At 44.7% G+C, this 25,324-nt stretch overlaps 2 protein-coding genes across 5 annotated transcripts in view; one reads left to right on the top strand and one right to left on the bottom strand.

The window, feature by feature from the left end:
• Positions 1–4,937, top strand: part of SYNE1 (spectrin repeat containing nuclear envelope protein 1) — a 471,896-nt gene extending 466,959 nt beyond the window's left edge. For 3 of the 4 annotated variants that reach the window (XM_042940094.1, XM_042940093.1, XM_042940095.1), the window contains one exon: positions 3,505–4,937. In XM_042940094.1, coding sequence (XP_042796028.1) covers positions 3,505–3,745 — 241 coding nt within the window. In that variant the 3' untranslated portion in view covers positions 3,746–4,937. The remainder of the gene's footprint in view (positions 1–3,504) is intronic. The other variant, XM_042940091.1, reaches the window with a different exon arrangement.
• A 14,666-nt stretch (positions 4,938–19,603) lies between these two features.
• ESR1 (estrogen receptor 1) overlaps positions 19,604–25,324 on the bottom strand; it is a 440,842-nt gene continuing 435,121 nt past the window's right edge. The window contains exon 11 of the mRNA XM_042940090.1: positions 19,604–24,129. Coding sequence (XP_042796024.1) covers positions 23,895–24,129 — 235 coding nt within the window. The 3' untranslated portion in view covers positions 19,604–23,894. The remainder of the gene's footprint in view (positions 24,130–25,324) is intronic.

The following is a 25,324-nucleotide window of genomic DNA, read 5'->3' as shown; positions in this document are numbered from 1 at the left end:
AAGAGGCAACATTGGGCATGTTGACACCCTGGTAGTTGCCCCCAGTGGGTGGCAGTTTTTCTCAGTAGATAACGTGGACATTTCCAGGAGCAGTCAGCTGCACAGAAGCTTACTAATCACTGTGTGTTCTCTTTGTCCCTATCTCGGCCCATTACGTCTCCCTAGGTTAGCATTTTCAACATTTGAAGGCACACACTAATTACATTTTAATAAGGAATGCTCTGATGCTGTTAAATGTGCCATGTCCTTCAACAGAGCCCATATTCCAAAGATGATGACCTTTCTAGTTTTTCTCAGGAGTGGACTTGTCATTGGGCAGCCCTTGTTTTGATCTTGATCTTTGGCTTCATTGCTAAAAGAAGATAATAATTGACAAACAGAGGCTATTCACCTCTGTCAGCAAAATTGCATTATCAATTACACGCATAAATGTGTCCATAACTGATGTTCTTAAATGTCTTCTAAAGAAAAAGCCTCGGTTGGAAATCTCCTCACTTTATTTAAATGTTGAATAATGAGGAAATGTGGAGCTGTCTTCTGTCCTCCTGTTGTAACTCATCCAGTGACAGGTGGCAAGTGTTGTTTGTCAGGGCGTATTTTCAGGTCAAGGGAAAGATACATTGAAGGAAAATTCAATCCAGAGTTCGTAGGTAGCTGTCTCATTCTTCTCACGACACTTTAAGGCAAACCATTGAATTCATATACTGTCACAGCCAAAATGATTTTAAGATATTAATGCACCCTTGTCTTTGCAAATGAGAAACATGAAGACCAGAGAGACTAAATTACTTGCCCAAGGTTGCACAATTGCCTCAAACAAAATGCCCTCATGTCCATAGACTGACTTGATCTGTGGGGCTTGATGATTAGAGGCATTTTTTTTAACATTTTATTTATTTTTGAGACAGGGAGAGACAGAGCATGAACGGGGGAGGGCCAGAGAGAGAGGGAGACACAGAATCTGAAACAGGCTCCAGGCTCTGAGCTGTCAGCACAGAGCCCGACGCGGGGCTCGAACTCACGGGCCGCGAGATCATGACCTGAGCCAAAGTCGGCCGCTTAACTGACTGAGCCACCCAGGCACCCCTGAGGCATTTGTTTTAGACACGAGGAAATCACTCACTTCCAAATATTGTAAGATACAAGTATCGTCTCCTTTGCTTCTACACGTGAGATACCTGTGACATAAATGTGACCTGGACAACTTTCATTCGTGTCACCAAACAACAGAATGTTGCAGAGAATGTGGTTGCCGAGCAGGGACGTGAGAACCCTGCCTTCCTGCTAGAGCTCTTCATTTAATTGTGTGATTTGTGGCCGGTGATTTACCCTACCCATAGAGGCCAAGTTTGGGGAGTTAAAAATCTCAGGGTGGAAATCTCAGTTCTGCCACTTGCTAGCTGTATAACCTTGAGCCAGTTACCTCCTCTCTCTGAGTCTCCTTTCCATCATCTATAAAATGTAGATAACAAGCACACGGAGGAGGACTATAATGGATATTAAGTGAGAGAATAGGATAAATGCTTAGTGTGTTGCCCAGCGATTAGAAGAGTAAATGTTAACTCTCCTTAGCCACTTATCTACAAAGTTAGAAGGTGGATTAGATATTCTCTAAGGCTTTATTTCACCATGAATATTTTATAATTATGTAGCTTGAGAAGTTTCTATTTTTTCCTTCCATTAATAGCTATGTGGCATACTTCATTTATGCTCTACTATATTTTCACAAAATGTACAACCTTTCCTATTCAGTTCATTAGGAATAACTCATTGGTCTTAGCATGAGGGCAGTTAATCAGTTTGACCACTAGATGGTGGTTAAACTCTTACGGTCTCTCAGTTGGTAGATTATTTATACTGACCAATTATTAGAAGACGTAAAATGTATAAAATATGGAACTTCCAAGTTGGAAGGCCATCTAACCTAATTTGAAGGGTTTGAAGAAGTTGGCACGTAGAGGTGAAATGAGTTGTTCAAGGTCACACAGCCATTAGTTTTCGACTTTGGAAAAGAATACAGTCCCAGTTTGGGCCAATGATTTGTTTTTTCATTACACTGCAAGAACTGTACCAGAAACACAGTATGGTATGTGGCTGCTTGGGGCTTCTGCAGGACTAAGCTGTTCGTCTCACATCTGTCTTTGATGGTGTCATAAGAAAGCTCTGAGTACTCCCTCTGTTCCTTTTTTTAGGGGGATTATGTCTGCTTTTTATCTTAACAGTCATTTTCTTTGGGATACCCCTTATCCCCCACTTATATGAATGTGATGTTTTCAGACATTAATGGCTAACGGGATAGGGCTAGAAACACAATGTTTTCTTACGAGAAAAATGTACAGAGTAACCAATATAGTTTTTCCACCTTCATATGTCTCCAGTGGCCTCACATTCAGTGTCCTTACTCTTAGTGATATCATAACCATTAGGGAACTCATACTAGGTATGGAGGAATGTGTCTCATTGGTACATAAATTCTTTCTGCTCCTGCAGTGTTTTGTGTGTGCGTGCATGCATGTGTGTTATGTGTGTATGTACAAATGCCTCTTGTAAATAACATTTCCTTCTATGACTTTTCCACTACTAACCAAACAAGACATCAACAGATGATCACAAAGAGAAAACAGTGCATCCTATAGCCAGGACTTATTTCCATATTCAATATTTTGCCGTCTTTCTTGATTCATACCTAATCTCTAATGCACTATATAAAGGGAGATGGAAAAATGGAAGTAGATAGGCAAACTTGGAACTTTGAGTCTAGAAGGAGCCTTCAAGAAGACAATCTGTTCTGCTCAGAAAATGGTGTCCATTTCCCGAAGTCCCAGAGCCAGTGATAGACGGGATCGGCCTAGAATCCATGGCGTTCCACATCAGTGTCCTGTAGACCGACTCTGCTGTCGCCTTGTTCCTACAGCTTTGGAACCCACTTGGGTCAGGGCCAGATGCTGATTCAGTGCAAGATGAAACCAGGGTATACTCTTAGATTATTTAAACTTGATGGGTCTCTGCAAGATGGCCGTGGATGTTCTTATCCTTGCTGCATGGATTTCGGCACATCCAGGATGGCTAGATGGGATACTTTGTATGATTCTGACAGCAACTAATTTTGCCTAATGGTGCTACTGATACTGTGAAACCAAAAATGTCCCACATCAAACATCCACATTTGAATTATCCTGGATCTACTTAATCTATGCTGGTAGAATGTGTATAGGGCAGTTATCTTTGTTGACGGGAAATGTTTCACCAAATTAAGGGGTGGAATTTGAAGCCAATGAGCTGCCTTTAGTTGACTGACTAAATGTTTATTTTCCATCAGGGAAGTTTCCAAAACACTCTTCATGTGGTGGTGGGAGATCCCCTACCGCAGAAGGCTGCCAGCTAATTGACGGGTTGGGTTGTGTTTGGCATGGTCCTCTAGCTTCCAGGAAGGTGAGGAAGCAAAATGCAGCATCCATCCAGCGTTTGAGATATTTGAGTTGTTCATGTTGATTCTCCTCTCAGGTCCATAAAAGGTGGCTGCGATTCCTCCCTTTCTGAGCCTCGGCCAGCTCGGTCCGGCCGGGCCTTCTTACTCAGAGTCCTCCGCGCGGCCCTTCCACTCCAGCTTCTCCTGTTGCTCCTCATCGGGCTCGCCTGCCTCGTACCAATGTCAGAGGAAGACTATAGTTGTGCCCTCTCCAACAACTTTGCCCGGTCATTCCACCCCATGCTCAGATACACAAACGGCCCTCCTCCACTCTGAACCAGGGCGATGCCAGCCGCATGTAGAGGACTTGGCCAAAAGCAATCCTACGCTAACCCAAAGAGGACCTGCATCTTGGCGAATGCCCTGGGTGTGGCAGCGTTAGCCCTCCTCTGTAGCCTCTGTGTGCAAATCATGGCTTCGGAGGGGGATGGTAAATAATGACAGGAGGAGAGCAGACACGACAGGTTGGGAAGAAATTTTCTTTGAAACTCTGAGCCTCAGCACTAAAGAGATTAAGGACCTCCATTGTTCTCTGGACGCATGAGTTCTGGGCCACTGGCCCATTCTATGCATCCCCAAGGACTTCAGTAGACTGTCCGGGCACCTTTCCCACGGTGCTGCTCCATCCATTTGGTAAAGGACTCTTCCAGAATGCCATGTTGGCATCGAACAATCTACCAACCAATCAGTGCTGCAGAGATTTTAGAACCTTGTAACATACAATTTTTAAGAGCTTATATGGCACCTTTCTTTTTACCTTGTTTTCCTTTGGGGCATGATGTTCTAACCTTTGCTTTAGAAGCACAAGCTGTAAATCTAAAAGGCACTTTTTTAAAGGTATAAAGAAAAACTGGATGTAATAAATAAGATCATGGAAGGCTTTATGTGAAAAAAAGTTGAATGTTATAGTTAAAAAAAAGATATTTATGTATGTACAGTTTGCTAAAGCCGAGTTTTGTTTGTATTGATTTCTTTGCATTTATTATAGATACTATAAAATATTTTGTCTGTGCTTTTTTTCTTCCCCTTAAACAAATGACTCTAAATTTACCTATTAAGCAGACCCTTATCAGAATGTAACCTAAATGATCGTTTTTGCAGAATGAGTGAAACTGAAACATAAGTATATGTTAAGAGGATGATTACAGGTAGTGCACATTTAGACATAAAGGATTCTGGATGCTTCCTTTCACCCTCCTTTCCCATAGCTAGTGGTATCTCCTGACCTCTCACTCCCCAACACCTTTCACAGCCCCCTTTCTTCTCTATTCCCTTTGCCCAGTTGGAAGAAATCCCATTTAATCTCCTGACTGAGACCCTGTCTCCACTCCATCCTAAGGATCCACAATAGCCATGTGGATTTTCCTAAAGCATTCTTGTTCATGTCCCTACTGTATCCAAAACCTATTGCTTTTCGTTGTCTACCAGAAGAAATACGGTTTTCATTCATCATTCAATTCCACATACAGTAAGATTTTACTCTGCCCTTCTGATCTTGCCAAACCTTGGCCCTCGTGGAATTGTTTGGTGCCCATGGTGTTTTAATCCATCCTTTGATAATTGGAAGAGGAAGGTTTATGTAAAGCCCAGGTCTCCGGCTCCTCCTGAAAATGGAAAGCTCCGATGTATTAGGTGCATTTTCCTGCGTGACAATAATTGCCGGGGTGATGTGGTTTCTGTCCCCTGAAGAACAGGAAGAGACCGCTTCTACATTCGCTCTTCTACCCTCTCAACTCCTGTCACCACTTGCACCGGTCTAACCCCTGTAGGTATTTCGTTTACAAATCCTGCTCACTGTGGACAATTTCAACAAAGCGGAGGTACTCCAAATTGCCTGAAACCGCCTGCTGCGGTTCCCATGATATCTGTAGCCTGAATGCCATCTCAGCTCGGGTTCCTGAGGTTTACTAGTTTTCCCAATTCCTGGGATCACTGCGGACCTTCTCATCCTATCCCTGGGGGTACCACCTGGGAGCTTGCCTGGGGTGAGTGTAGCTCTACTGACTGTTGAAAAGCACCGCCTTGTACTCTTACCTCCACAGTTTTCTTCTCACTGCTCCATGTCTCCTCTCTCCCAAGACTCCCCTCACAAGCCACCGTCAGGAAGACTTTCCTGATCGCTGTTGGACTATCTTTAAGACTTCCTTCTACTGACCTTTCCTCACGTGGCTGTTCTGCTTTCTACTGTCAGGTTATTCCTGTCTCATTCCCCATGAAACCCCACTCAGGGATCAGATCGGAGTTGCGTTGTTCTTTTTTAAGGAAGAGAAACCTGTGCTGAAGCCTCCCATCTTCCTGCTTCTGGAAAGGCGGTGAGCAGTGGCTGAGTTCGGAGCTGCGGGCAGCCTCACCTGAGATTGGGCCTCGGTCCTCCCTCGCCTCCCTGCCACTCCTGCTCCGAAATCCAAGAAGTGGTGGGCCGGCCTCAGGAGCAGTCCAGCCCTTCCAGACACATACGTTGCCCCTGTTAGGGAAATCGCCACACAAGGAGGCATTAGTGATGGAAAACACCCAGCATCACGAGACTGCAGAGCCGTCCCTTCTCCCCATTATGATTCACTGACTCACTAGGCATCTCCCATCACTGAAGACAAGTGTTCCATGTGGCTGAGAAAAAAGTTCGGTTTTAAGAAAAATCTTGAGTGTCCTCTTTTTGTGCCTTTCTAAAAACCACCGTGACACACACAGGGTTGCATGACTCGTGTTCCTATTAAACTTTAGAAGACTCAGACAATCCAGCATCGGAACAGAACAGAGTGGAAAGTTCCGGCGAATGTAAGCATTGAAGAAGCCACGAGGTCATGGCTTCCCCCGGGTGGTGATATGACTGGTCTAGTGAGGACCACGCCAGCCACAGTCGGGTACCTCTGCCTGGAGCCCTCACTCCTACCTACCTTGTGAGGAAGAGGACGCCGGACAGCATTAGGAGCACCCTTACCTGTGCCCCCCGCTATCCTGTTAACAGAGACAGAGAACATGTTCAGCAAAGGCTTCGCGGACAAGATGAGGCTTTTAAAAGAATGTACAGGGGGTTGAAGGGCCCTCATTCCTGGAGTAAGGACTGTCAGGAGCCCTGCTGTGGCCTGGAGGTAGCGGGTGATCCTGGGTATAGTGAGTGAGGAAGAGAGGCCATCAGCTGACCAGGAATATAGAGTTAATTACATTTGGATCATGAGATTTGCACAAGCAAACCGAAAATGTTAGAAATGGTGAGGAAAAAGAAAGTCCAGAACTAACATGGAGAAATGAAGGTTTGGAAAAATAAAAGCAGTGACTTAACAGGAAACCCAGGGAAGAGTGAAAGCTTTTCTGGAAAACTGCCCCTGGGGAGCAGGAATGTTGCTGCCTGGAAAATGGGGTGGCAGCCGCTTCCCTTGTTTTTGTAAGAAGAGAGAAGAGATACCTTCAAAAGGCTTGGGTGAGAAATTCAGCAAGCTGAGGTCTGAGATTTCCTGTACAAAAAGGAAAAGATCTTCCTGTAAAAAAAAAAAAGACTGATTTACAGCCTATTCCCTGGGGCCAGTTATTAAGAAACTAAAGCTACAGAATTTTGACAAGCCACAGAAGAGACCGTAAAGCAAAAAAAAAGGTGAGGCGAGTTGATGTATGAAAACTGATCACGGCCAGAAACACAGGGTCTCCAGGAGCTGGTGTGGATGGGCCCAAGACCAGTCCTAATAATTGGGATCTCTGCCCCCGCCCCCACCCCCAGCATCACCCACTAGTCCAGCATCACCAGATGTGTCCTCGGGGAACTGTGTGGCAATGTGAGTCTCAGAGCATGTGCTGCATACGTTCCAAAACTCCAGGCAGAGGAACATCCCCTCATATCATGGTGTTTATCAAATGTTCACAACGGTGTATGACCTGCCTCAGACCTCAGGAGGCCAGTCTCAGCCAGGACCCCGTCACTTCTTGTTTAATTACCCATTGAGGCAACCCTTACAGTGCATCTGACATACAGAAGAACCTGTACTTTTCTCTACCAGTTATATCCTGAAACTTGGGGTGAGCGCAAATAAGGAGACTAGAAGGGAACCTGGTAGAAATGATATCTGTCTTAGGGGAGAAGAAGGAGATTAAGTCTGTTAGATCCGTCTTAATTTTCTGTCAACAAATGTCTTCTCCCTTTAACTTCTTTGTCACCTGATTTCTGTTGCAGTGGGGTGCGTTTCTGAAGAGCCTGAATGTTAGTCTGTGGAAACGGAGACAGGTGCAGTGATGTACGAGCCTGAAGGCCATTTCCACTTCGTCACGTGCAGCACCAAGTTCAGGCGATGCGAAGGGGCGTTTCACCAGGAGTGGTCATTTACATTTTAGATTTAATAACACGCTGTGATACTAGACTGGTTGTCAGACCTAAATTAATCCAGAGACGATGAAACTTAAAAGGAATGGCTTTTATTTTTCAGTTCCTGGCTTCTCACTCACCTCTCGCCCAGAGTTTAAAATATCTGCCAGGAATCCATCCGGGAATGCCACAGGGGATCCTGAAACTTGGGAAGAATCCTCCTTCAGAGGAGCAAGTGGAAGAACTGGGTGAGTGGGAGGCACTTGCTGGCCCTGAGCGGGACGTTGGGCAAAGGCAGGCGCTGGAAGAATTCGTTTGAACTGTGTTGAGGAAGGAGCATCTTGCAAGGCTAGAGAAGTCAGACAGTTGAGAATTTCTAACAAAAACAAGGCAGGGTGCGTGACACCATGGCACACACTGAACAACGAGGGACATTTCAGCTGGGGAGCTGAGGAAGCCGGTTGGGATGTGGACATCATCTTTCCAAAATATGAAGCCCCCACAAATAAGTCAGCCTTGCAATTTTGTTTTTAACCTGTTTTTAACCTGTGACCTGATACGGGAGCAGGAACTGACTTTGAAAACCACGATTATCAGAAGAAGGTCCTTGGTCGGCTGTGCCACACCTTGACTGCGTCGATGCCACGGGTCTCTCTGCTGAATGGTAGTTTCAGGACCTCACAGGTGCACCTTCCAAGCCCAGGTCCAAATCCTGCTGGGCACATCCTTGAGGCATTCGCTGGGCTCAGAAGGTAAAGCTGCCGAGCGGACGACACCATGGACAGTTCCAAGCAGTCACCCGACAGGGCTTACCTCCTGTCCCCGCCACACCCCTCTGTGGAATTTACAGGGATGCCTTCCGCTACAAACCAGCCTGCCCAGGCCAGTGGGCTCCAAGTGCGGCTCGGATCCACAGCATCAGTGCCGCCTGGGAACTTGCTAGCGAGGCACCACTTTGGGCTCTAGGCCACCATCTGCCCCAGATATCTCCATCTTGGGACCGGTCAACGCTCCCTCGCTGGCCACGTGGCAAGTGTCGTAAGCGATTGATTTCCACATCCTCCCTCACAGACGTGTGATGCTGCATCATCAAATGATAGGTATCCATATAAATCTGGAGTTTTGTTCTGGACTGTATCCTATGCTATTGATCTATCTTTCCGTTGCTGTCTTAATTATAGCAGTATATAGCAAAACTGATTTCAAAGATCATGTATATATGATATCTATAAATATCTGTATATAATCCAGATATAAATGTAATAATTATAAATGTAATAATATATATAAATGTAATATATATAATATAGATATATGGTAAATAAATAGTATAAATATGACTCTTAATATACGATTACCATACCAGCATAGTGTGTCACATACTTTGTTACAAGTTTTAATACATCTTAGGACAAACCCCATTTCTTTCTCTTTTTTAATTAATTAATTTTTTTTTCCAAGAGAGAGTGGGAGCAAGCAGGAGAAGGGCAAAGGGAGAGAGAGAACCCCAAGCAGGAGGGTCCCGCCAACGCAGGGCTCAGTCCCACAACCATGAGATCATGACCTGAGCTGAAATCCAGAGTCAGATGCTTAACTGACTGAGCCACCCAGGCCCCTCTCTTTCTGTTTTTCATATGTGTCTATTTTAAAGGCTAATTTTTGGCTATTAATCTGGCTAATAGCCAAATTGTTTTAAAAAAAATCAACCATTTGAATTCCAAAAGTCTCTCTTGTTTTCTTTTTTTTTGTTTAATGTTTTATTTATTTATTTATTTATTTATTTATTTATTTATTCTAGAGAGGGCAGAGCAAGCAAGGGTGGGGCAGAGAGAGCGGGAGAGAGAATCCCAAGCAGGCTTTGCACTATCAGCACAGAGCCCAATGTGAGGCTCCCTCACAAACCATGAGATCATGACTTGAGTTGAAATCAGAGTCAGAGGCTTACTTGACTGAGCCATCCAGGTGCCCGTCTCTTGTTTTCTAAAGAAAAATGAACATTTTCTGATCTCCTTCTCACTCATCTCCCAATTTGAGGTTACTTTTTTTTTTTTTTAAGTTTATCCGCTTAGAGAGAGATGGAGAGAGCACAAGTCGGAGAGAGGCAGAGAGAGAGAGCAGGAGAGAGAAACCCAAGCAGGCTTTGCACCATCAGCGCAAAGCCCGATGTGAGGCTCAAATTCATGAACCGTGAGATCATGATCTGAGCTGAAGTCAGACACTTAACCGACTGAGCCACCCAGGCGCCCTTGATGTTACCTTTCTCTGCTTTTCTCATTTCTTTATTCAAATGGTGTAGACATACTGTCTTTACAAATTAGCTTTAGGTTTATTGTTCTGTGACTTGCGTTTTTAACAGTATTCCACAGACGTCAGTACATGTGTGCTCACTTCAGTGGACATCTCAGTATCTTCCTTTAACGGTTGTTTCCTTCCAGGTTTTTGCTGTCAATGCCACAGGAAGCATGCGTGCGTGTATTTGCACGCAAATCCTTGTGTAGCACTGCTGTCTTTTCCCTAGGGTGCATTATTCTAGGTATAATTACTGAATCAGAAAGTTATGTACATTCTACATTTTAATCAATTTGCCAGATTATTTTCTGAAAAGCTGTAGTGATTTACAATCTTCCCCCACAGTGAGGGAGAGAACCCTTTCCTCAGAACCGTCCCCCTAAATCCAGAGCAACGATTTCCAAATTATGGGAATTATTCCCAAGTTATTCATGTCCAAATTCTGCACATGAGTATCTCTCAGGGAACTGACAAAAATGTAGAACCCCACGCCTCACGTTAAAGCGATTAAATCATGGCTTCTGAGGATCAGTATTTGTTTGAAGCTTTCTGGTGATTCCCGTGTGTTAGGTAAGTTTGGAAGGGCTGGACAAGATGTTATCATTTTTCTAAAATATTGCCCAACTGAGGGCAATAGTACTCAGTGTTTTTAAATTTTACATTTCTGGGGTACCTGGGTGGCTCAGTTAAGCATCTGTCTCTTGATTTCAGCTCAGGTCATTATCTCACAGTTTGTGAGATCAAGCTCTGAGTTGGGCTCTGCACTGACAGTGCAGGAGCCTCCTTGGGATTCTCTCTCCCTCTCTCTGCCCTTCCTCCACTCTCTCTCCCTCAAAAATGAATATTTTTTAAAAATTTTTTGAATAAATAAAATCTGCATTTCTATGACCCACTTATATGATACTTCCATCTGTATTACCTCTGTGTTTTATTTATGTCTGTTGTAGTCTCTATTTTTCTTTTTTTTTTTCTTAACTTTTTTTGTATATTTTCCGAGGAACACTTTGTATATTAGAAAAATTAACCCTGTATATCATTTGTCTTGATTTTATGTAGCTCCTTTCGTCACACAGAAAGTTTTCATTTTTACGTCATCAAATCTGACAGGTTCTTTTTCCTTTATAGAATCTGGATAGTCTATATATTTTTAAACTGTTTTTAATATTTTTTTTTTAATTTTTTTTTAACGTTTATTTATTTTTGAGACAGAGAGAGACAGAGCATGAACAGGGGAGGGGCAGAGAGAGAGGGAGACACAGAATCTGAAACAGGCTCCAGGCTCTGAGCAGTCAGCACAGAGCCTGACGCGGGACTCGAACTCACGGATCGTGAGATCATGACCTGAGCCGAAGTCGGACGCTTAACGGACCGAGCCACCCAGGCGCCCCAATATTTATTTATTTTTGAGAGGGAGGGAGAAAGCAGGAGTGGGAGAGGGGCAGAGAGAGAGGGACACACAGAATTCAAAGCAGGCCTTCGGCTGTGAGCTGTCAGCACAGAACCCGATGCGGGGCTTGTACCCATGAACCGAAAGATCATGACCTGAGCCGAAGTCAGACGCCTAACCAACTGAGCCACCCAGGTGCCCCTGGATAGTCTATATTAAGTCCTTTTCCCCTCCAAGATTATGAAAATAATTTCTTGTATTTTCTTCTAGTAAGTTTATAACCTATCTGGAGACATTTTTTGTAGTTGCTGTGATGTAATACACTACTTTGTCAATTTCCAAATAAATAGACAATTGTTCCAATGCCTATAAGGAACAAAAGGAGACGCCTCCTCTTATCACTAGCTTTTAGCAACCTAAAAGTCAGTATGGGGCTTGTTGAATAATTACAGTGATGAAACTATTTTTTAAATGAGACTATATTGAGGAAGATGTTAAAGTTTTTTAAAAAGATATGGAATAGTTTCTATAATACGCTCCCGTTTTTATAGAAATAAAATCCATTAATTGCATAAGGCAAGGAAAAAATTTAGAAAGACATATGAAATTCAAGGCTTAACATTGTGAATAGAATCATCAGGGGAAGAAATAATTTTAAACACATTATTTAAATCGTGACAAAGAGCATGATTTGTTTTTGAGATCCTAATTACTGTAATAATAATGATAATTTTTAAATGAAAGAAAATGGTACTTCGGTTCTTGCATGAGAGACATTCGATTTTCTTTTTAACTGAAGAAAAAAACAATTTTGGTATGCTCAAAATAGGCGGTGAGGGGCCACTTATTAAAAGTGGCATCTGAATGGCTGACCCCGCTCTGGGTGGTCATCCTGAATTTATTGTTGGTTCCAGTTCCAGCGTGTAAGAGCAAAAGTGGGCAAGCCCCCGTTTTCAGACAAGGAGGCTCCCTGACCAGGGTATTGGGTGAGTCCTGGAGAAGAGCTTTCCTGAGAGAGATGTCCGCCCAATGAGACTCGTTTGTTCGAGAAAAACCTCAGCTTCCTAAGCTATCACCTCCTCCAGAAATCACTGCTTGCAAGTGAGCTCAGGCCTGATCCCCGGAAGTGGGGGGGGCGGGGCGGGGACAGCCCCTCAGAAGGCCCCAGGAGCCACTGATTCACCTGCTGGACTTTGTCCTTTCTCCTCCTCATCAACAGCCTCCTTTAATATTCTGCCTCCTCAAGACGGGCTTTGGGTGGGGCTCAGCCCCTCTCCTCCACCATCTTCACGGAGTCTGCTGATCAGAACGACAGGGGAGTGAAGGACCTGGAAGTTTATAAAGTCCTTTTTGTCCAAGTCTTACTAAGGAAGCTCCACCTACAGCAGAGACTCCGGAGGCAAAGTACCTGTGCTCAGCCCTGTAGCTGGGCCACTTCCTGGCTGTGCAACGTGAGCAAGTGACTTAACCTTTCTGTGCTTCAGTTTCCTCCTGAGGCATAATAATAGTCCCTGCTGCAGAAGTGTGTTCTGTGCGTGCTGTCTGGTGCGTGGCAAGTACTGAGGGACAGTAATGCTGCCCAGTTGATGATTGTTTCCTCTAGTTTCTAGTTGATTTCAGAAATAGCGATGGGGAAGGGTTTGCAGATCTTCTCCCTCTTGTTTTTAAGCTTTTCTGGGAGGAAAAAGGCTCATAGAATTTTGAAAGCCCTATCAGAAGCTGTGGAATGAGCCAGAGGGAATAGAGGTCCCTCTCCTGATGTGTGCGTTTCCAGGTCCTCCCGCTGCCCTTTCCAGGTGGGATTCCCTCAGGAATCACCTCCCCGGACTCTTGCTGTCTTCTTAGCTGGGTGGGGAGGAGGGGACTTGAGGCCTAATATGCCTGACAAAGGTCACAAAGTATAGAATAAGACGAAGGTCCGCGAACTGCAGCCTGTGGCTTATGTTTGCAGGCCTTTGACGTAAGAATGGGTTTCGTATTTTTAAAGGGTTGTAAAACAAAACGGGTCAAAAATGTTTACAGGCCACATTAAGCGAGGTGCATACTCTCTGGCCCTTTAGAGAAAAAGTTTGATGGCCCACAAGACAGAGTGGCCTAAGACCAACACCGCTGGTGGAATTGCTGCCCTCAGCATGACCCTGGGGCCGTTGGGACTGCCTCGTCTTGCTAGGACTTCTCAGAATGACATCCCCACTGGGGTGGCTCCACACTAGATCAACCCTCTCATACCCCAATCTGGCTGCCATTTGGGGTTCCTCCCTTGAAAACACTTTTGTGGCTTCCCTGAAGAATTCTTTTTACCCCCAATTGTTTTTGTTGGATTTTGTTGGGGGTGGGGTGGGGCCAGGGCCATAATGTCGTCTTTGGGATGGAAATGGCATCTCTTCTCCTGGGTAAGAGGCACAGAAGTTTCTACAAATCTTCTAGGCTCTCTGAGATCATGTTGTTCATGTCCTAGTCGGAGCACCTGCCAGGTCAGTGGTCCTCATTCTTCCCTCTGTGAGTGCTGACGTCGGGAGGGCAAGTGTTCTGGCCCCCGTACAGAGTGACTTTCTCAGGGCTGGGGACGTCCCACTGGCAGAGAGAGTGCACAAGGGGCTTCCGGAGCTCAGCAGGAAAGGGAGGATTGGGACCAGGATGGTGACATCATTTGGCAGGTGATGAACCTAAAATATCCTAAAGGATATTTGACTGGAAATGGAACACAGGAAATTTGAGAGGGCACCTGTTCTATCTTTCTGCCTCTGTGCAAGCATAGAAATTAAATAAAAAATCTCCATATTGCCTTAACTCTTTGATGTTGTCTTTCCATTGTGTTGTTTGTTTTTTTTTTTATCGTTTGTTATTGAGAGACAGACACAGAGTGTGAGCAGGGGAGGGGCAGAGAGAGAGGGAAACATAGAATCCGAAGCAGGCTCCAGGCTCTGAGCACAGAACCTGACACGGGGCTCGAACTCACAAACCATGAGATCATGACCTGAGCCGAAGCCGGACACCTAACCGACTGAGCCACCCCGGCACCCCTCCCCCCGCCCCGATTATTTTTTTAAACACAGTTCAAACTTAGCAGCCTCTTCCCGTAGTAAAAAGCCTGGAGCCACCTGGGGTTCTGTTGTTTTGGGGTTCAGGTCTTTGTACTTCTTGGACCCGGGCTCCCGTGATCCTCAGCTAGAAGCAGTCGGTACCAACATGGCCAAGTGATGAAAACAAGTTTCTCCATCCAAACCTCCTGTTTTTTTCTCATAAATCTACTCATGCTTTTCCTTATATGCATTTTTTTTTTTTTGCATTCAAGAATGGATTTGATTGTAAGGATAGTTAAGGGGTGTTTTTAAACATTTAATAATACATTCAAACATAAGCGAATGGGTCACTTGCTCTGATTTGTACTCCACTCTTAGTGAAGCAGGTATCAGTTCATTTCGGCACCTTTGGCCCTTCCCTTCCTTTTGAAGGATGTGCTCGCGCGTGCAGTGGAGCCCCAGAAACCCAGCTGCACCTGGCGTCCTCGGGGGCCTGGGGTGACACACACATCAGTTCCCGTTGATAGTCACAGGATTCCCTGCTGTGACCGCACCTTCTTCTTTTTCCTGCCTCCCCTCCAGCCTGTGACCCGGGCCCTGGGTATTCACACATGTTCTTTCTGCTTGTAAATGTGGAAAAACTCAAGAGTCTTTACAGCTTAACCTCTGTTGAGCCTGGGGCGAACCTCAAGAATTCAATCAGCCCATAAAAATGTTTACCAGCTCACAAACCTTTCATTGGCCTTTCCCACAATTATTGATTTCCCCACGAGAAAGGCATCTGATGACATGTTGAGTGCTGTAGAAAGCCCAGCAGTGCACAGAGTCTGGAAAGTCACCCAGAGCACTATCTCGTGCCTTCTGAGTAGCTCTTGGCGGTGTCCCGAATTGGCCACTTTGGAGCCCTTTCCTCTGCTCCTAGCTGGCCGGGCCACTGAGCTTTTCCCGCCATTTCAAAATCACTCCTGAAAATGTTTCCCTGAATGCTTCCTTGCTTCAGTTTGCTGTTTTTCCCTTTTACTTTCGTCTAGTTAGGATGAAAGCTTCCATTTTGTCAGTTCTGCACACACCCCGGAGGCCTTGGCTGTGCGCTGTGGCCTCGCTCCTGGGCTATGAGAGAGGAGCTGGTCTTAGGCCAAAGGGAGTGAGCCCAGCCCGGGGGCAGTCGCCTCTGAAGGCGCCATTGCTACTAGGGTGCCGCTGCCTCAGACTTCAAGGTCTCGGGTCATCAGCTGGAAATAGAGCTCCTTGTGGTGCCAAAGGTACAGAGGAAAATCACTCCGCAGCTCACCTGCCGCTCCTGGCAGAAACCGGGGGCAGGGAGGGTGCCTGGGACAACCTCAGAAACCAAAGGCCTGGCCCTGAGTGCCAGGGATGCTAGCAAAAGAAGCGCTTCTCAAGCTTTCCTAGCCAAGGGGCACCCGCCAGAGAGAGAGGGGGACACAGTTTTTTTCAGAACTCGGACATAGCGTCAGGCTTTCTGTCCGAAATGCCACATTTCTTTAAAGGGTCACATTCTGCCTTAAACGTTCATGTGAATTTTTCTACCTCTAAAAGGTCGAACTTGTTTAAATACAAAATTAGCACTTTTATCTGGTTTTGATTGAAATGTCCTACGTACTACGTGGCTGTAACCCCCAAGAAGCGCAAGCCCCAGTTTTTGAAGTGGGCATCTTTTTTCCAGTCGGGAGAACTGATCAAGTGGCCACCATTCAGGAGGTTTCTGATTCTGGGAGCCTCACTTAACTCTGTCGATCCTTCGTTTCCTCTCCTGCAAAGTAAGGACCCTAATATATCTACCCTCATCTCACAGCTGTAAAGGTTACCTGGAAAAAAATTTGTAAAAAGTGTCTATCTTGAACAAACATCTCTCCCCTGGACTTACCACTACTCTTTCGGTGGTAGCTATAAATATTGCAATTTAAAGCAACCATGAATGTGAACATAAAACTAGCTTTTTTATTTTTCTCTTGTTTTTTAAATTTTTTTAATGTTTATTTATTTTTGAGAGACAGAGAGAGCGCAAATGGGGGAAGGGCAGAGAGCAGGAGACACAGAATCCAAAGCAGGCTCCAGGATCTGAGCTGTCAGCACAGAGCCCAACCCCAATGCGGGGCTCAAACCCACAAACCGTGTGACCATGACCTGAGCTAAGTCAGTTCTTAAGTGACTGAGACACCCAGGCTCCCCATAAAACTAGCTTCTTAAAAAAAATGTTTATTTCTTTTTTAGAGAGAGCGTGAGCATGAGTGGGGGCGGGGCAGAGAGAGGGGGAGAGAGGTAATCGCAACCAAGCTCCAAGGTGTCAGCGAGGAGCCTGACATAGGGCTCAATCTCGCAAATTGCAAGATCGTGACCTGAGCCGAAACCAAGAGTCGGACGCTTAACCGACTGAGCCACCCAGGCGCCCCAAGGAGAAATCTTGAGAGCACCAAGGAAAAGGTGACTCATCAGATACTGGTGAGAATCAGAAGGATTGAAAGAGTAGAAGCCAGGAGTGGGGTGATGCCTTCAAAGTGCTCAGAACAAAACTGTCAACGAAGAATTCTATATTCAGAAAAATCACCCTTCAAAAATGAAGGTGAAATAAATACATAACAAGATGAACAAAGAGCATTCACGACTGGTAGACTTGCCCTGCAAGAAACACTGTAGGAATTCCTTCAGGCTGAAGGAAAATGACACCAGACAGTAACTCAAATCCACAGGAAGAAATGAAGAGCATCGAAAATGGTAAATATATAGATTGATATAAAAAAAGTCTGTAAGTATATTGTTTTCCCACTTCTTGTATTTAAGTTGTATAAGCCAACAAGAATAACATTTTATTGTTGGGTTTATGCCACATATAGATAGGACACTTATGACAATAATACTATAAAGCACAAGGGAAAGAACAGGGCTATATTGGAGCAAAGATATTTTATTTTATCAGATTTATGTTAGTATGAATCTGAAAAGACTGTGACAGATTAGGAGGCACACTGGAAGAGCAATCGCTAAGAAAATTTAAAAATAGTAAAAAAAAAATAACCAAAAATCTAGACTGGTACCCTAAAGATATTTATTTAAACAACAAAAAAAGAGGAGGGGCCAGTAAGGAGGAACACAGGAATGAAAGAGACAGGAGACATGTACAAAACAATAACAACATGGCAAATGTCAATCCAAACCTGTCAGATTCCATTAAATGTAAATGCTCACAGAGGGTAGTAACAAAACAATAGTGCTAGCCAATACCTACAACAACTTACTACCTGTAGGTCATGTAGGAGGCACTTTAGATATTTCTCGCTTTTAATCTTCATGATAGCACTATAGGGTATTATTCTTATTTCCATCTTATTTGTCTATTTATTTATTATTTTAGTATTATTATTTTAAAAAATATAATGTATTGTCAAGTTGGCTGGCATAGAGTGTATACAGTGTGCTCTTGGTTTCGGGAGTAGATTCCCATGATTCATCACTTACATACAACACCCAGTACTCATGCCAACCAGTGCCCTCCTCAGTGCCCATCACCCATCTTCCCTTCTCCCTCACCCCCCCCATCAATCCTCAGTTTGTTCTCTGTATTTAAGAGTCTCTCATGGTTTGCCTCCCTCTGTGTTTGAAACTACTTTTTCCCCTTCCCCTCCCCCATGGTCTTCTGTTTAGTTTCTCAAATTCCACATATAGTGAAAACATGTGGTACCTTTCTCTGATTTATTTCACTTAGCATAATACCCTCCAGTTCCATCCATGTTGCAAACGGCAAGATTTCAGTCTTTCTCATTGCCAGGTAGTATTCCATTGTATTTATAAACCACATCTTCTTTATCCATTCATCAGTTGAGGGGCATTTGGCTTCTTTTCATAATTTTGCTCTTGCCGATAGCACTGATAGAAACTTTGGGGTACATGTGCCCCTGTGAATCAGCACTCCTGTATCCTTTGGATAAATTCCTAGTGGTGCTATTGCTGGGTCATAGGGTAGCTCTATTTTTAATTTTTTGAGGAACCTCCACACTGTTTTCCAGTGCGGCTGCACCAGTTTGCATTCCCACCAACAGTGCAAGAGGGTTCCTGTTTCTCCATATACTCACCAACATCTGTTGTTTCCTGAGCCGTCCATTTTAGACATGAGGAAACAAGGAGAATTGGGTTCAAATAACTTGCCCAGGGATGATAGAACTAGAATACAAAAGAGCTTCTTGAGTATCAAAAAGACTCAACGATGTGAATAACGTAAAGTCCCTCTAATGAAGAAGTGAGTGCAGACATGTGGGAGGAGAGGCCTCAGGGGAGGGAGAAGCTGTGCCAGCCACTGTGCTTAAGTGCTTTCCATGAGTTACCCCATCTGGTCTTCACAGCCACACTTCAAGGCAGGTGACATTGTTCTTTCTCTCTCTTTACAGGAGAAGAAACTGAGGCACTGTGCAATTACTTGGCACCAGTTCACACCATAAATGGGAGAATGAGTCTTCCAACTGAGTAACCTAGCTGTAGAGCCTGTACTATTGTATCATGTTGCCCCTTAGTAAGTCACACTATTTCCCCCCAACTCATCCATTAAATTACAGAGAAAAGGGAAAAAAAAGGAGCCTGCAGGTAGCTCTAAAAAAGGAGGGGAGTCCTAAAATGGAAACCAGAGGTGGGATGGGGTGGGGATGCACTGGTCATTCCTGTCTTACCGTCATGATGGGGAGAGGGTTTTGAGCAAATTATGTAAGTTTCGGATTGTTCATTCACACTCTTTCATTCACAAGTAGCCACTCTCAAGATTCTTTCTTCCCCCTCACAGGGGATGTGATAGGGTTAGCTATTAGAAAACAACCAGTATTTCAAGAAGCACCTCATAGAATCCTCCCAACTACCCTGTGAATTAGATGTCACTATCACGTTTTGTTGATGAGGAAGTGGAGGCTCTGAAAAACTCATTGCCAATGATCATAAACCTCATATGTGGTGGACCCAAGCAGTGAGGCCAGTCTGCCTGCCTCCAGTGTCCACACACCTCCTCCTAGGCCTGGCGAGAGGGATCCTGGCATCAGACTGATCTTTAAGAGTCACTGTGTTCTTCAGATGCATTCCATCACCTTGATTTGAGGCAGTCGGTGGTGAGCCGTTAGCAAGAAGGGAGTTTACATAAAACAAGCCTGTTGTCATTTGTTTAATTTTTTATTTGAACATCAAACAGATTGAGAAAATTGTTTACAGGTGCTTGAGCATCCCACTGGACTCCTTACTTTTTAAAGGTGCAAAAGAGGTTTACAATTGTGTTTCATTAAACAAAGCAAAGCTGCAACAAAACAGAATCACATCGATAATAGTGTGCATCAGCGAAAAGGCATATTAAACCGTGAGACACAATTTGGCATTTCAGCCTTTTCCCATAAAACAAGAGCTCTACATTGAAGAATATGTTGTGTACAAAAAGCATTGTTTATAAGCTGTGAGAGAACATAAACTGGCATAATGTCACTTATGAATTCAAGTCTCTATGACCAATGACCTCTCTGTAAATGCAAAGGGGTCCACATTTCAGGCACCTGCTCATGGGGCTGAATGTTGTTTCCAGGGTACACAGCTCTGTACAAAGACACTGAAGATGGATATGGAACATGGCAGCATTTACATATTTAAAAAGTTCAGGCACATTTGGATGCAAAAAAAAAAAAAAAGAATAGAAATTTTTCTTCAATCTCTGAAAGACAGTGCAAAATTGAAGTGCCATAACAGAGGCAGCGATTACTTAGAAAACAGTTTTGAACGACTTAGAAAGAGGCCACACTCACTTTAATCCAGATGAAAAGGAAATGCAGTTAGAGGAATCACACTAATGAAAAGATGAATATTTGGGACCAACCACAGTTTAAGTCATTTGCTCCAGTTGAGAGTAAGTTTTCAGGGAGTTCACCTGGGAAGAGTGCAGTGTAGTCTGGACCATCCTCCCAAGCCTTGTACTGAAAAGAATCATGGTTGCCTCATAAACTACTATACAACTCTATTTGCCTTCCAAATAACTAGTTTCCCAAAGCAGATTTGCCTGTGAATATTAGACATTACTACGGTCCTAGTGACCATTCCCGGCATCCACAGGCCATCTCAGAGTAGGAAAGTATGAATAGGAAGGGATTTGGAATTGGTTTCTAAACCGAAGGCCTAAATCAGTGGCCATTTCAATGTATAAGATTTTCATGCGAGAACACCTTAATGTGATCAAGAGTAAATTATCGGTAAGTCCCTTATTTGTTCAGCCCCCAGAAAGCATGGGATATGGCATGGTTAGACGGCCTTGCAAGATTAACAGGAAAATCTAACCAATGACTGAACTTCCTTAGGGACTGGATTTTGCGACCTACGTAGGGTCTTCTCTTTGGATGAACTAGCCTCTCTGATTGTTGCATGACAGCATTAAGGAATCATTACCATAGTAAACTGCAAGCCTGGAGCTTGGCAATGGCCAAAAGAACCATAGACCGCTAGCAGTTCCTTAGACTTAGACCTTAGACCGTGGATGACGCTTCTTCTTCCATAGAATTCCAGCTGCCATTTTAGAAATGGCTGTCATTTGTAGTTTACAGGACACGAGTGGAATACAGAACCCCGGTGCATACCCCAGGTGCCAGTATCGATCTGCCTCAAAATACTTTCAAGGCTTTTATTACTGTATTTTCCACTCTCCAAATTCCTGACCCTAGTTCCCCACCCTACCCTAACCCCAGGTTGATCATGTCTTTCAAAACTTAAATTGCCTCCGAGTGTGGAGGGGGTGGGGAAGACAACATGTTCCCTACCCCCAACAGCAGTATCAGCTGCAAAGTGTCAGCTGTCCATTAGTGGCACTTCAAATAAGAATAAGAAGAGATTTCTAAAATTATTTGAGATTCCTGGGCTAACACTCCAACCATCTGGTGTTCTCTGCCCATTTCAAATGTAGTAGTATCTTAACATGAATACAAACACATTAGATGAATAATGTAAAACCCTCCACTTTATTATTGTTTGGATTTAGCTGGTATTACATCATCTATAGTACTAGAATTTTTTTGTCTGTTTTTATTTTTTTAAAAGAAAATCTAAGTATAAACATTAAAAAGAACCCACTGACCCATAGGTACTGTCCAAAAATATTACTACTGATATTTTGGTAAAGCAAAATTAGCTGCCCTGAATAATTTTCCTTTGCAGGCATAATCTCTGCTACATAAGATTGTCTATCATTCAATATCCAACAATAGGCATCTGGATTAGTGCTATTTTGTCTACTGTGGATACAAAAGTTGATATGAAATGTGATCTTCATTTAAATGAATAATCACCAGGCCTTAGGCATCAACGACCGCATACATGACAAGGTAGCTCTACAAAAAAAACTAAATATTTTTCGTGGGTTTTGCATGTTAACCCAGTCAAATTAAATCCAGAACGGAATTACTACATTCAATTGTCTGATAAACAAGCATTGTAATTTCAAAAACAAAATATATTATACTACATAAGGTGCTTCTTAAACAAAAACAAAAGAATTATGTTCTAAACATATCCTTACTGCAGATACACAAAATTGCCCCTAAATTCGGATGCACATAAAATGAAAAAAAACTTAACTTTTTTTTTTTTTGGCCCTCCCAGGTTCCCAGTCCTTTGGTGATCGCTTACTAAGTAATCAAAAATGAATGAAATCCACCTTTTGAAACAGGCATCCCAAGAGATGCCCTCGAAGCTTGGCTGTGTTGTTGGCTAACACATCACCTCTCAATGGGGTTCAAATCATAGAAACTGAAGTCACTGGAGGAAACCAGACTTACTTTTTGGCTGAGAAGAAGAGATGACCCATAGTTGGCTCTGGAGATGCAAAGGCCTGGGGAAGACTGCCCTGTGGCCCCAGCGAGCCTTTCTGGTTTAGCCTATAGGTCAACGGACTCCTATGGCCCAACTTTAGACACGCGTGCTTGGCTTATGAAGTTGGATGAAATGAGCTTTGGGGGAAGTTTTTTCCCCAAGGCCAAACCCTGGTTGTTGGATGAGCTCTAGACAACCAAGAACACACGTAGGCTGACCAGGTCCCCGGCAACCCCAGTAGGGTGTCTCTGATCCCGGCCCTCTGGCCCCGTCACCCCAAAGTGTGCTGGGAAAACCTCAGGAATGTGGCTTTCTACTGCTGCTGCTGCCAGCCAGGGTGGCAAGGACAGAAGGGCTTCCCACGGATCCCAGGGCAGCCCCACAGTGCACATGGGGCCTGCCAGGGGCTCTCGGGGGTACCTGTGGCCTGTGCACGTCCACCATGAGCCTCTCAGGTTTATCTGGTTTCTGCCCTCCTGTTCTCCAAGACTTACAATAATCATGCACATTTACTATTTACCCCAGTTCCCCAGGGCTAAAAGTGTCACCAGGGTGTCCACTCTTTTGAACCGTTCTTGGCCATATGCTGGGCACTACAAGCGACTAATTCACCTTCCGTGTGAAGTCACACACCAGGGAGATCCAAGTAGAGCGCCCTCTGCTGGCAAGTGTGAGACCACACCAGAACAGGTCCTGAAGCGGATTTACTGCAAGTCCTGAGGGGAGAGGGCTTTCTCTCATCAAATGAAAACAAAACAAAACAAAACAACAAAACAAAACAAACAAAACACAAGAATTTATCCCTCAAAGGGAAACTGGTATATGTAGAGGTGACTTAATTGGGATCAACTTGCTGTTGATGGGTCCATGGGAAGCGAGAATTAACTGGAACCCATGACCTGTGTGTACATAGTGTTCTCAAAAACCAGTGGAGGAGCATTCAGCAAATCTGAAGGTGCAGTGTATTAAGTTGACAAAGTTTTGACAGTTAGGGGACCTTCCTTCTCTGTGGGCATCTTGTATTCCTATAGGGCAAATGAATAGACAATCACTGAACATTCTGCCTACAGCCATGCAACAGAGCAAAAGCTTTAAGGTATTACTTTAATAAAACGAGCCGTTACTATAGGAATACAAGATGATGCCATAATGAACCCTTGACCTAGCTTTCTCCAAGTCAGCAATTAAAGGAACCACTGCCACGCCGTTCCTGTGGCTTTTTCTTAGAGCCAGTGAACGCTTCACAGAGATGAAATGTCCACTCTCCAGGCCTGGGTCTCAACGAGTAGCTTAAATGCACAGTCACCTGAGTCCCAGCTCATAGACTGAGTTCAGTCATGAAAAGTTACAGAATCCTCATGCTTAGCAATGTAGCAAAGGGGGCAAAGAGAGCCATTACAAAGAATTTAGCCCTGGAATCCCTTTGGCTGCTCCCAAAAGAAGGCGTGCCACTAAGAACTGAGCAAGCAGACGGATGGCCACTCATATTAGGAAGCCACGATGGCGGATGCATGCCGGAGTGCGCGTAGAACTCTGCTATCGTGATGCATGACGTGGGTAACATGCTGCAGGGATTCTCAGGACCTTGGGGGAGCCTGGGAGCTCTCAGACTGTGGTGGGGAAAGCCCCCGCCTCCTCGGTGATGTAATATGCTTGCAAGGAATGTGCTGAAGTTGAGCCCGTGGTGGCCAGCTGGCTCTGGTTCATCTCCTCCATGGGTGCGCCCCCCCGGTTGGCTGGGGCGTGCAGGCGGTGGGCGTCCAGCATCTCCAACAGCAGGTCGTAGAGAGGCACTACGTTTTTGCACTTCATGTTGTACAGGTGCTCCATGCCTTTGTTACTGCGGGTGGGAAGACACAAAGGGGACCGCTTTAGAGCGTCGCAAGCTCGAGGCCTGCCGAGACTCCAAGGAAGGGGAAACTAGGGAAACTCCAAAGACACCGGCATGCCGATCTTTGTCCCTGTTGAAAGAGCCATTCCAGGATTTGTTATGCGGGCGACTTCCTTCCACTGACTCAAATGAGGTTCTGTTCCCCGCTATTGCATCTAACAAGAGAATGGAGACGATCCAGTCACTCTAGTCATGTAGGAGGGAGGTTTTTAAATGTGTAGAACAGTTCAAGAACTTCCCTTGTTTAAAATGTTCCAGCTCTTTGCCATTTTGTAGGAATACGCTCTAAATTTCTTTCCATGCTCTGCAAGGTCTAACTGATGTGCTTCCATCTACCTCTCCTAGCTCCCCCGGCCTCTCTCCCCTAGCTCATGCTCTTTACTTCTGCTGAGCTTTCTAAGAAAGAGCTTGAAGAAACTGAGCTCTTTACTCCCAGACTCAGGTATCTGCCCTTTCTGTCCCCTCTGCCTGGATGCTCTTCCCCTAAATCTTTTTTTTAACATTTATTTTTGAGAGAGAGAGCACGCGTGAGCGGCAGAGGGGCAGAGAGGGAAGGAGACACAGAATCCGAAGCAGGCTCCAGGCTCTGAGCTGTCAGCACAGAGCCCGACGTGGGGCTTGAACCCACGAACCATGAGATCATAACCTGAGCTGAAGCTGGATGCTTAACCGACTGAGCCACCCAGGTGCCCCTCTTCCCCAAATCTTCAGACGCCACCTCCCTTGGAAGTCCTTTTGCTGCCACAGTGGCTGTGACCTCAGGGCCTACAGCTTTAGCCGCTCTCTTTCACCTACTCTGTTTTCCTCCCAGCACTATGACAACCTGAAATTGCTCTCTGTACATATGCATGCTTATTCCTTCCCCCAGGCATGTGTGCCCACATAAACACACACACACACACACACACACACACACACATACACACACACACACAGGGCAGGCTCCTCGAGGGGCAGTAATTTGCCCATTCTGCAGGCCTGGAACAGTGCCAAGAATGTGGTAAATGCTCAGAAAATATGGGGCAAATGGATACAGGGAAATGTAGGCAAATGGCATTTCTCCTTTTAACCGCTGTCCCCCCACCCCGCCAGCTACAATTCTGCTCTTTCTCCCACCACGCCACCCATGGAAAAAACACAGAAC

This window comes from Panthera leo, chromosome B2, assembly GCF_018350215.1.
Source record: "Panthera leo isolate Ple1 chromosome B2, P.leo_Ple1_pat1.1, whole genome shotgun sequence".
Classification (NCBI taxonomy): Eukaryota; Metazoa; Chordata; class Mammalia; order Carnivora; family Felidae; genus Panthera; species Panthera leo.
The sequence above is the reverse complement of the archived record's forward strand: the minus strand, read 5'-3'. Positions and strand labels throughout refer to the sequence as shown.